The sequence below is a fragment of the Anser anser genome (genome assembly GCF_964211835.1).
Source record: "Anser anser genome assembly, chromosome: 7".
Lineage (NCBI taxonomy): Eukaryota > Metazoa > Chordata > Aves > Anseriformes > Anatidae > Anser > Anser anser.
Window position 1 is genome coordinate 4,143,627 of NC_139727.1, and position 12,584 is coordinate 4,156,210.

Genomic DNA, 12,584 nt, shown 5'->3' on the forward strand with positions numbered 1-12,584 from the left:
TGCCACACAAGGGGCACTCCAGTCCCACCCAGCTGACAAGTGAGTATCTCAGCAACCCCAAATGGTGGGACCATCTTCAGCCTCCTCTTATGTCAACCAGTTTGCTCTATCATGGCAGAACATCTTCAATGCAACTGTGAGAACAGGAAATAAATGCAGTTCCTTCTGCATTAGATATGGACACGGATCTAATTTCCATTCCCTCGTGCACCCTGCTTATCACAACGCAGATAAATGATCCTGCTGCAGAAAGCAAAATGTATTCTCTGATGTCTTCTCCTAAGTAATTCAATCCAGTGGGGAAACAGTCCAAGTGTGGCAAAAAGAGGACAACTTAAAGTTAACGTGTCTCAGAGAAATACAGAATGTACATTCCGAAAGTTAATCTACAATAGCTATGAAAGCAGCCTATCCGTTCTTCCTTTGAGCTATACATTAAAAATTTCACCTCAATTAGCAAGAGACTAATCTATATTCAATTGCTTCAGGTAACACATAGGAACTCATCTTCTCTTCTAATCTATTTTATCTAGGAATGTATGACAGCAGGAACCAACTACAACAGTTTTAGTACCTTTATGCTGAAAGCGTGTCCAAATTAAGACCAGAAACATGCTGTAAAAGTATGCTCTACCAAAGTACAAAGCCTTAGAAAAGACTCTTTTACTTACCTGTTCTCATATATTTGAACATGGACAGTATTTGGTGGACTTCTAAACAGGACACGTTCCCTGCCTGTGTACAGCAGCTCCCTCCCTGCCTTCTTTCAGCTGAGATCTTTTATTCAAGAGACTTCCATCCCATGTAAAGCTAGAAGCACATATCCCAGAATTTGTAGTTTCAAATATTCGGTTCACTATTACCTTGGTGAGATTGAAATAAGTAAGTTTTCCAGACTCAGAAAACAATTACTTTTTTTCTTGGCTATTCCAAGACAGCTTTTAATATAGTGCAGACTCACTTTCAGAAAAAAGGCAGAAAAGGCAACAAAAGAAAGCTATAAATCTGGCTTAGGAAAGGCAAAATGAGTAAATAAGCAAAGGGAAGGAGAGTGGAACAGGTAGAATAGGGAGAAAGGGAGGATGACTTGAGACCTATGGAGATTACACTGACTGGCTATGACAGTGGTTTGGAAGCCTGGGTCTCCAAAGAACAGGAACAGATGCAAAGTGCTCTACTGCCCTCGCTAAACCTTTATGGCAGCCTGTGCATTGAAAATCATAATCTGTTTTTTTCACAAGGGTTATGGCAGAAATGGATCTTGAGGGGGAACTCTGCAAGGAAGACTGCCGGGGCCCTGGACACAGCAGCAGTCTCTGAGTGCCCTGACCAGCCTCCACCGGCTGACCTGTGAGCTGTACCCAAGTTCAGGCCCTGACATGAACTATATTACATGTGCGTTCTGCCTTGCCGACCTGAAGTTGGACCTACCTGGTGACTGTGGACTCATCTAGTGATCACATCTAGTGATCACTGGACTCTAGGATGAACCTGGTGGCTGTCACCAACTGCCTTCAGTTGTTTTGTTTGCATGCTGCAGGGCTGTACCATCACTGCTGAGGATGCTGCCCATGCCAGCTTCTTATCCTGCCTGGCTCCCATCTCCTCCTCCCTGGTGGAGCAGCCAGTGCTTGCTGCTCCCTGGCAGTCACCTCAGGCCATCTCCAGCCTCCCACCAGCACCACGTGGCCTGGCAACCGGGATGTGCATAAGCTTTTCCTCGGAATCACCCATGGCTCAAGGCTGATCTCCAAACCTTGCAGGAAAACGCCGCCAGCCTACGTGCCAGGTCACACACCTGTTTCCCAAAGCTTCTCACACTTAGTTTGCAATGCATGAAGCAGAAGGAGAGAGTCTTACTAGAGAAACAGGCTGATAAAGAGTTGTGGCTATTGGTAGACTTCCCTGTCTTAATGTGGGTGGAATTAGTTAATTTTCTCTCAAACCGTTTGTGTTTGTAACTGTTACACAATCAGACCACCGCAGGCAATGCACACCTACTTCCACACCACAGTTTGCACTACTCCATGTTTTACTACCGTGCTTAAACAATTTCAAAACCCTGCCTTCTGCTCCTCTTTGCAGACACCTTACTTTTTAGATGATCAATACAAACAAAAAAAAAGGCCTGTCAGTTTGACCTCAGTGCCGGGGAAGCTCATGGAGCAGATTATCTTGAGGGTCATCACGCGGCACTTGCAGGGCAAGCAGGCGATCAGGCCCAGTCAGCATGGGTTTATGAAAGGCAGGTCCTGCTTGACGAACCTGATCTCCTTCTATGACCAAGTGACGCGCTTGGTGGATGAGGGAAAGGCTGTGGACGTGGTCTACCTTGACCTCAGTAAGGCTTTTGACACCGTTCCCCACAACATTCTCCTCAAGAAACTGGCTGCTCGGGGCTTGGACTGGCGTACGCTTCGCTGGGTTAGAAACTGGCTGGATGGCCGGGCCCAGAGAGTTGTGGTGAATGGAGTCAAATCTGGCTGGAGGCCGGTCACTAGTGGAGTCCCCCAGGGCTCGGTACTGGGGCCGGTCCTCTTTAATATCTTTATTGATGATCTGGATGAGGGCGTCCAGTGCACCCTCAGTAAGTTTGCAGATGACACCAAGCTAAGTGCGTGTGTCGATCTGCTCGAGGGCAGGAAGGCTCTGCAGGAGGATCTGCATAGGCTGGAGCGATGGGCTGAGGTCAACTGCATGAAGTTCAACAAGGCCAAGTGCCGGGTCCTGCACCTGGGCTGCAACAACCCCAAGCAGAGCTACAGGCTGGGAGATGAGTGGCTGGAAAGCTGCCTGGCCGAGAAGGACCTGGGAGTATTGGTGGATAGTCGGCTGAATATGAGCCAGCAGTGTGCCCAGGTGGCCAAGAAGGCCAACGGCATCCTGGCCTGTATAAGAAGCAGTGTGGCCAGCAGGTCGAGGGAAGTGATTGTGCCCCTGTACTCGGCTCTGGTGAGGCCGCACCTCGAGTACTGTGTTCAGTTTTGGGCCCCTCGCTACAGGAAGGACATGGACGTGCTCGAGCGAGTCCAGAGAAGGGCGACCAAGCTGGTGAGGGGTCTGGAGAACAAGTCTTACGAGGAGCGGCTGAGGGAGCTGGGCTTGTTCAGCCTGGAGAAGAGGAGGCTCAGGGGCGACCTCATCGCTCTCTACAGTTACCTGAAAGGAGGCTGTAGAGAGGTGGGGGTTGGTCTATTCTCCCACATGCCTGGTGACAGGACGAGGGGGAATGGGCTAAAGTTGCGACAGGGGAGTTTTAGGTTGGATGTTAGGAAGTACTTCTTTACCGAAAGGGTTATTAAGCATTGGAACGGGCTGCCCAGGGAGGTGGTGGAGTCACCATCCCTGGAGGTCTTTAAAAGACGTTTAGATGTAGAGCTTGGGGATATGGTTTAGTGGAGTACTTAGTGTTAGGTCGGAGGTTGGACTCGATGATCTTGAGGTCTCTTCCAACCTAGAAAAATCTGTGAATCTGTGAATCTGTGAAAATTGATGGTTTCAGATTAAATACACCTCAAATGTATTAATTCATTCAAAAGTGTTAGAGTAATTACATGCCACTAGTTCTTTACCTTCCTCCCATTTTATAGACTTAATTGCTAAAGAGGGTGCTGAATTCTTACATTTTTAATTAGTCACCTGATTATGGATAGAATGTTTTTCTGCTCTAAAGTTGCATCTTTAGAATACTCCTTCATGCAGACTAAGACCAGAGGCCTCATTAACATCCTAATTAACAGTACTGACAAACTCAGAAATAAAAGCTGCCACATCTGCAATCAAATCAACCCTTTGATAAACTGAAGTTTTGTCAAGAAAGCTCAAGAATTTTAAGCAAGATGCACATCTCAATTAGGAACTGCAGCTGAAGACAAAAGGGTCTGGGTACTGAAAACTATTAGGTGCCCAGATATTGGTTGCAGAGACTAAGTCAGCTAGGTGGGAGCCATTTTTCCAAAATATGCATGTAGTAAAATTCCCAATAAAATTTATTAAGCTACTGAAAATCTGATTCGTTTTTCATTAACAAGAAGACTATTTTCGTCTTGAAATTATTTTTTCATGAATGAAATTTAGACTTAAAATCCAATTTTTGATTCTGATCATACTGATAATATAAAAACATATGCTTAACCTTAATGTAAAAATTAATTGGGTTAGTCTTGTATGCCACTTTGCAAGCTCCAGTAAGTACCTATAGAGTAAATTTAAATATGAGAATATTACTGTTTCACACATAGCAGTAAAATCTTAGGTCAGATATTAACAGAAGTGGGACTTCAGAAAATGAGCATTCAGAACACTATTATGAAACTTGGTCTAAAGCTATAATAATATTTTCAGGTGTTTTGCTTTTCTTTTTTAATAAATATTCAACTTGGTCCAGAAAAGTAAATTGAAAACAGATAATCTCAACAACTTTTCATTTTTATTTTTTAAATTGATAATTAGATTGCCTTGCACTCAGTTGGAAAAAGAAAGAACAGAACTGCCAGAAAAATAAAACTCTCTGCAGGTAGAAAGGTAAAAGTTCTCTTCTGTTGGTATGGTGAGGCGTTCAGTAAAGAGAACCCACTCCTTTTAGAATAGCCTGATAGAAGACATCCAGCCTATCTCCATGCATGCCTGTAAGAGCTTGTCCATGTTGGGAGAACAGCAGTCATGGCACCACAATTACCCCCAGCAGCGAAGCCATGCAATGACAGTACTAGTACTGAGCATCAGATTTGCCCATAGCCCTTTGTTTTCTACCACCATTTCATGCACGTTGGTAAACAGCTGAACTTTGCCTGTACAGACCAGCTAGCTGACGGCACATGCTGTAATACAGACACTCATTTTCACAGTCTAGCAATTACCTTAAGATAAAACAGGGCTGTTCTTTAATGGTGCACAGCTAAGAGTGAACTATAGCTTAGTGAAAAAATCTGCACTCAAATAGTAAGGAGAATTTATTAGTTATCATTGTATAAAGAGCTAATGTAAACAATACACCTCAAAACAGTGGCAAATATACTCCTTATCCTGCAATATGTCATCTCTCACATAAAAAACATGATCCAGAACAACAAATACAGGATAGAAAGCACAGAGAGAGAGAATTAGTCAGGTAAACAACTTAGAAATGATTGCTGTAAGAAACAGGTTCGCAAGAGCAGAGAGAGGGAGGGAGGATTTGGCAGCACAGACTGGGAGGCTGTTCCAGTAATAGGAGGCAGCATGAAACAAAATGCAAAGCTGAGAGTAGGAGGAAGAGATAAAGGGAGGAGTGCACGGGGAGTCAGAGGGGAGTAGGAGAAAATGACAGCTCACATTGTTTAAGGAGACAGACACATGGCGGCTAAAGACAAAATTTGACTCAGATGTTAGGTCTAGCTGGCCTAACTTTAAAAAAAATGGGTTGTTGAATAGCCAAAGGAAGCACACTAAAAGATTAACATCTTCAAAGATGAATTTCCAGCAGAAATACACTAGCATGCCTCCAGCTTATGGATTTAATGGTCCTGGAGGAGGGCTCATCCAGTCTACAAGGGTGAAGTTCAGCATGTCTTGCAACAACCCGGACACATTATTTCATCTATATCCTGACTAAAGCCACTGCTGGTTTGGTTGTGAAAATCGAGTATGCTTGCAGTACTAACTGCATTCATCTGCTTCTTTTGTCCAGAGAAAAGCACTGGGGAGAAGAAGTTGAAGACTGCAAAGGCAGGAAAGTTGCCCCAACTATGTTCTTACAGCACTTTCTGCTCTTTCAGGTGAGATCATTGCCCATAATCGGACAAAAGCAGTATTAGCAAGGTGCGCTAGCTGGCAGTGTAGATCACTTAAATTAAACACCACCCACAATAAAATATTATAAATGCTGAAATGCCCTGAAAATGCTCATTTCTGTTAAAGTCTCAAGTACATTTGCGCTAACTGATCCCAGCGAGATAACATGTCAAAGTTTTCAGATCACTTAACACTAAATATTACACACAGTTGTGATGGGAGAGAAACAATCACATTTAGAGCATTCAAGTATTCAAACTTGACTTTGTAGCGACACTCTAACTAAATAATTCATGCTTTTTAGGAGCCCCAAATAAATTAACACTGTACTTACAGAAAAGATTGTTACTTCTTTTTTTACTCTACATTGCTGCAAAAGGGAGAGGAAAGGTAGCCTGGGATGTCCAAACTGAATTTTATCTTCTTCACTGTAGCCAAAACAGTAATTAAATAATTTTTAGCTAGAGCAACTTCGAAGAGCTATAATTGTATTACTAAAAAATACACCATGATAAACATCTTTTAAAATTTTAGACATTAAATTTAAAGTTAAATACACAAATTAATTTTAGCTCTAATTATTTGGTGTACTTAATTCTCACGTAATTAGTTTGGTAGCTGGAATGTAAGAATTACAGCTTTTGGAAGATGTGCTCTGTTTTTGTACACAACAAAGAAACGAAGCCTCTACCTGAATCGCAAAATCCAGCCTGCATTACGGATCTGGGCTAGTGTTGCGGCAATAGACTGAAAGCTTTAACTTTGTTCTCATCCTCCCGTGAAGCACTAAGTGGCTCACAGAACATCTGCAATTGGAAGCGTTAATGGAAAGCTCATTCAAAGGACCTGCTGACACCTTGATACCTGTAGCAAGAATCTTGCCCTGGTGCTTTTACGCTGATTTTTGCCCGCATTGACTGCCTGCACCATCCCAACCATCTTACCTGCTACGACCACACAGCATCAGGAGGCAGCAGCCTGCCTCTGGAAGCAACCTGGCCTCCCTTTGCTCATTATGGCCTGCCAGGCACGGGTGCCACTGCCTGACACCCCTCTCTGCTAGGAGGTGGTGCAAATCCAGCAGCATCCCCTGGTCAGGAGAGCAGATGCACACATCCTCCTCCTCCTCGGCCACACGGGGCTGCCAGTTGGACAAATGTGTTGGTCATCCCAGCTCCAGGAAACCCAGCGCTCGGTTTCAGCCTCTGGTTTCCCTCTGCTCAGCAGAGCAGCCCTCTGGCAGCAGCAAAATCCACCCAGGCAGTGCCCAGGGTCATGGGGGTGAGGCTGTCAGGTCATATGCTGCTACCATTCAGCTCCTCCCAGAGCTAACGCAGACGGACTGTTTTTGAACTCGTTCCCTCACACATACACTGAAGACCCAATTTTGTCCTCTTGTCCAGACGCAGACTTTCCAGGGCATTCAGGGAGGAAGACTCTACAGCTGAGACAGAACTGGGGGCTTCACGGTCAGGAGACCAACACTGGGAACTGCCAGGGAAATTTCAGGGCCATTTTGGACTTCTTTCTCTCCTTGAACAGCTACAGAAGGGGCGGAGGGAAGGGGAGCATTAGCATAGGAGACAACAGGGTGGGATATTAAAATCTTCAACTTCCCCTTTGCATGTTGGTCCACAAGCATCGGAAATGGGTTCAAAGACCATTTTTGAGACAGTGAGAACTCTTCTTTACCTTCCTTCTAGGAGGCAGCTAGATATCATCTTAAAGATAAAAAGCTAGGGAATTTGAGAGTAAGCCTGAGTTCAGTTCACTATTCCACTTTTAATTTGATGTGGTTACACATCGCCTGAACCTCATCTATAAAATGAGAATCAAGTTACGCAGGAAGACTATGAGCAGCAGTGCCTCAAGAGCACTTCTTGAACGTATCAGAATGAATTATTATCCCAATGCTACCCATGTAAAACCTAAACTTCAAAGCAGCGATAAAGGTGGGATTGCCACCACTCACTGATCCATTCTAAACACTCCGGATAATGAGATTTGAGACAGAAAGTGAAAAATCCTCTTGCAGTTCTCAATTAGAAGAACAACTGTAACTTTGCTTTGCTTGCTTGCAACATAGAGGTTGGTCCATGAAAAGGGTGAAAATTCTTTTCCCCTCCACTCTATTTGCCAAGCTCTCATACATTTCTTTATTTATTGCTGCTGTTTGCATCAAACAGGACCTGCACTCATTCAACAAGGGCCACCTCAGAGGTTAAACTGCTGGTGATGGCATTTAATTTATCGGCAAGGGAGGTGACAGTGAATTCATTTTAGGTCAAATTGCTTATATGAAGAATCACCTTGGATTTTGCAAATGCTAGGAATACAAACAAGCGGAGATATTTAAGTCCTCCACCTTCTTAGAGAGAGGTTCACTTTCCTTCATGATCCTAAACAGATTGATACCAATTGACCAACTTAACACACGCAGACTGAACCGATGCCACAAACCCTATTCCTGAGTATCCTACCACTTCAGAGGAGACTCTTTAACTGGTCTCCCCTACCCCTTATAGAAGTCCAAACCAGAGCAGTTGTATAGGCACCAGTGGGGGACACTGGAGGTCTGTGTTACGTGTTCTCCCATACCCGCCACCTCCCTAAGAAACGTTTGCCCATCACACAAATATATTCTGCACTTGAATTTTCAGTATAAAAATGATTACTTACTCTGAAACGAAGCACGCAATACGGAGTGGCCAGTAAGCATCACAGAAAGGCTGAAAGCCACAACATGCTAAAGCAGAGAGAGGTGAGCTTCTCCATTCGGTCTTTTTCAGTTCTAAAAAGGAGGGTGTCTGCATAACCTCAGCTCATACATGAGGCTAGGAAAAAGCAACATTATGCATCCTTTGCTGTACAATACCTAACTTTACAACCTTTTGTTTGGAAGAAGGCATCATACTGGATTGAAAGCAGCTTTTGAAATGGTAGGCAACAAAAATCCCTTTGAGGAATATTTTGCATTAAAGATGGCTTCAAATTCACAGTGAAAGACTCCAGTACCAGCCATATTCTGAGAACAATGTGTGCTCGCTCTCTGCCAGCCCTTGTGCCTGGCTTGCTGGCTCCTACAGGGAGTTTGTTATTGCCCTGAGGGAGTATTAGATAATGAAGAGCTCCGAGTTTTTCTTTCGCTTCATGCCTGGGCTCATCCTAATATGTATAAGTAGGCTTAGCTTGCAGACTGCCTTTCTCAACCTCTTCCCCCTCCTGTTTTCCAGCAACCCAGCAACATTTTTTATAAATGAGCACTACCAACTGCCTCTCTTGAAACAAGTTTATTGAATCCATCACCTTATTTAGAGTGTTCCAGAGATGAAAATGAGGTTTGCAGCTCTCAAACACACACGAATGCTTTCTTTGCACTGGGTGACTCCATCATGAAGCATCAAAAAACAGGCACTCCTCTCAGTGGTAACTACTCAAGTACCTGCTCCAGTCCAGCACTGCGCCCTAGTTGGCACACTGTCCTGCTAGAAGGAAACTTCAGCAGGGGACAGACAGGTTTGTGGAATGAGATGTGACAACAGAGACTCATCTATACGCACTGATGAGGTAATACCAGGCAGAACAGGAGCTCAGGCAACCAGACCTTAATTGTGGTTTCAGGCAAATGGCTGTGTCCACTTGTGAAATGCCTCTGACATGCCATAACATTTTACTAAGCACATGAAATGGTTGTTTTAGGATGAAGGACAGCAGTACCATTAATGACTTTTCATTGTATTTCATCTAAAATGAACAGACTTGATACAGCATTTCCGAATGGTTTAAAACAATGGAGAACATTTTTATGGAAAGATCATTTATATTTTATAGCCATTTCTTTCAAATCGTCAAAGCAGAAAAGCCATATAGTAGGTTGCTTGTCAAATCCAGCAGTGAGTTACGACCCAAGATTCCTGGAGTTATCAGTATGTGACCTTTGACAGGTTACTTCAGCTCTGTATTGCTGAAATGCACCTGTCAACTTACACCATTTCATCCTCTCTTTGAGACTGTTGAATTTAATAGCATATAGAAAGGCCAGAGTCTTAAAATAACTATGATAACAGGGAAAAAAAATCATTGCAAGCCTGAAACATATCACATTGCTTAAGCAGAGAACACCATCTTTCCTAATCCTTTATGAGCTGAAGCTGGGGAGTGAAGGGAATTGAAAACGTCTCCTTTTCGCATAGTCACATTGTAGAGAGAAGGTTTTAGACTGCAGGAGCTGCATCTACACAGTAGCCTCATCATTTGACTACACTCATGACAGCAAGAGGAAGAAACTAAGACCCTTAAGAGAAGAGGCCCTGTGAGAAGTTTCTGGTCTGTGCTCCAGGCCAAGCTCTTGTTTCCTACATCTGCAGTGTTTGGCTGCATCACAGAAGCATCACTATTACCAGCATGAAATTGACGGGTTAACTGAAGAACATTTTTAAAGGTCCCAATTCTGTTTAGTGTGCCCTGATCAAGAGAATGACAGCTGCATCTCAGCTCAAGGGTCAGAAATTTCTTCATGACCAGAAAATCTTCAGTGTTCCAAGTGAATCTTCCCAGGGAACTCAAAAATGAAAACCAAACACAGTTAGCCAAATACCTTTCTTTTACTAGTTCCTGGTGAAAGGAAAAAGAACATTTACAAAAAAAAATCTATTCCTAATCTTTCAAGTTGCTTAATATTAACTAAGCACAACTAGCTTTGCTCTTGAGATGCAAATGAGATTTTAGATTGCTGTATGACAAACCACTAGAAAACGTGGTTGCATTAGTCCTTGGGGAACATACACGACATCATCTGATTTTAAAATGTTCTGTCTGTAATGACTCTAACCTTTACAAAGATTTCGTCAGTTACCAGTATTGCTGATATCCGTTCAATTTCTGATCAGGTATCGAGGACATAAAGAAAGTCCCGGTCAGTATATAGATTCAGCAGAACATGAGCATTAGTCTAGGCAAAGGCGTGCAGCAGTTATAACCAGCTTCCTTATGCTATTCCTGTGCATTTGTGAGCCATCAGCTCCTCACAGGCCAGATTTTGTCTTTCCCACAGCACATTTCAGAACCTGACTGTAACCCATTAGCAAGGTTAGATGCAAAAACGTCCTATCACCATAACATGTTCTATCAGGGAAGGAAAGGGAGAGCAGTGGAAGGAGGAGGAGAAGGAACTAACAAAGAGCTTAATGACCAGAACATAGCAGGCATATCAGTGCGAGATACAAGCCCTGCCAACTCCACTTAGTGCACTGCCTAACAGTCAGCAAAGAACAGCTCCTCCATCCTCCTCTGAAAGCACTGTCCTTGCTGATGATGACCGGTTAAACAAACAGTCAAATAACAAAGCATGAAAGCAAACAATGTTTTCTTATAACAGCCCAAGAAACAGTTAGATAATGAACAGCACACACAACTGCAAATACCCAAATTTCTACCTTTAAAAGCGATGTCCACAAGTGAAGTTGCTCTCTCAAAAGGGGACTGACAGACAGCAGCCCAAGGAAAGACACAAGGCCAAAGACAAAGCAAAGGGAGTGGAAAGCCTGAGAGCTGCTCTTCACAAAAATCATAAATAAAGTAAGCTGGCCTTTCCCAAAAAGGGCAGCTGGGCTGCACAGTTGGTAGATGGCTGAACCATTAGTAGTAGCAGTGGCTGCCTTCCCTTCACTCAGTGGTGCCAAAATCTCTCAAATCATTTTGAGAACCTAAAAATACAGAAATTTTAAGTACAGACAAATGGAAAAAATGTAAATAAATTCACGCTAAAAAAGAGCAAATCACTGCTGAGCCAAATACACACCATTAACCACTAGCTGGTGTATCATACTGCATCTACAGGTGGGTGGTGGGCAAAGCACAGTCCCACGTAAACAGTCCAAAAGCACAGCAGCTTTCTCCCCAGATACTATCTTGCCTTGCAGCTCCCCTCTGAAAAGCTTCCATGTCACTCCCTGAAATCCCAGGAACAATGAAGGGAAAGTAAGAGAAGCATGGTCCAGTGTTCAGATTATCATGGCACACAGCAGATCTGAGATGCTCCTTCAGGGTGAGTATACAGCTCCATTCCTTCCTCCTCTTAACACACTGCACATCTCATCACAGTGGGGCGTTGAACTCCATTTGCACGCAGACAATGGGATCTGGCAGCAGTTCAAAGGCATTTCAAGCAAAGTGACTGAACAAGCTCGCTGCTGGCTCAGGCAGAGCAGGATGCAGGGCACCCACCCTCCTCCCCTCTGCTCCCTGGACTGCACAGGCAGGTGCTGCACCGCTGGCAGCGAGCTCCCCTTTTGTTCTGGTGGTAGGAGGATCAAGGGGGAAAGCAAAAAGGTGCTGTCACAGAGAACAGCAGCACCTAAAACCACACCAATAAGGTAGAGGGATGCAGGGCGGGGGGAAGAGAAGGGAGAGGGGGACAGAGGCGGGTGGGCAGAGGGAGGGTGAGCAGGGGAGAGGGGAGGAAGGCAGCCCACACAGACAGCAGTGCCTGGCACCCTGATAGCTTGCTGCCAGAGTTTGTCTTCTGAAGCTGTCATGGGTTTATGGATGCCTTCAGACTGACAAGCTGAGGGAAACTACACTCTGCAAATGCATTCGGCAGCAGTAAATTGCTTCTCTTGCCCTAATGTGGCTCACAGTTTCACTCGATGAACTGATCTCATTAACAGAAGGGGGAAAAAAAAGGGAAAACCAAACCAAATGCATGCCAGCTAAGTATACCCAGCCACTACTATTGGAATCTGAGACTGGAATAAATCTGCAGATGGACACAGAAAAATCACCTCCTTGTACATAACTAATAAAAAATTAAC

General features: G+C 44.0%; 2 protein-coding genes across 7 annotated transcripts in view; one reads left to right on the forward strand and one right to left on the reverse strand.

Annotated features, from left to right (window-relative positions):
- The window catches only part of ZSWIM8 (zinc finger SWIM-type containing 8), a 108,381-nt gene extending 106,271 nt beyond the window's left edge, over nt 1-2,110 (forward strand). The window contains exon 26 of the mRNA XM_083845173.1: nt 1,242-2,110. Coding sequence (XP_083701299.1) covers nt 1,242-1,265 — 24 coding nt within the window. The 3' untranslated portion in view covers nt 1,266-2,110. The remainder of the gene's footprint in view (nt 1-1,241) is intronic.
- The window catches only part of NDST2 (N-deacetylase and N-sulfotransferase 2), a 136,768-nt gene that overhangs the window by 30,501 nt on the left and 93,683 nt on the right, over nt 1-12,584 (reverse strand). The window contains exon 1 of one of the 6 annotated variants that reach the window (XM_083845218.1): nt 6,107-6,200. The exons of the other annotated variants lie outside the window; for them this stretch is intronic. The gene's annotated coding sequence lies outside the window, so the exon portion shown is untranslated. Of the gene's footprint in view, nt 1-6,106; nt 6,201-12,584 lie in introns of those variants that run through there. 6 annotated transcript variants of the gene reach the window in all.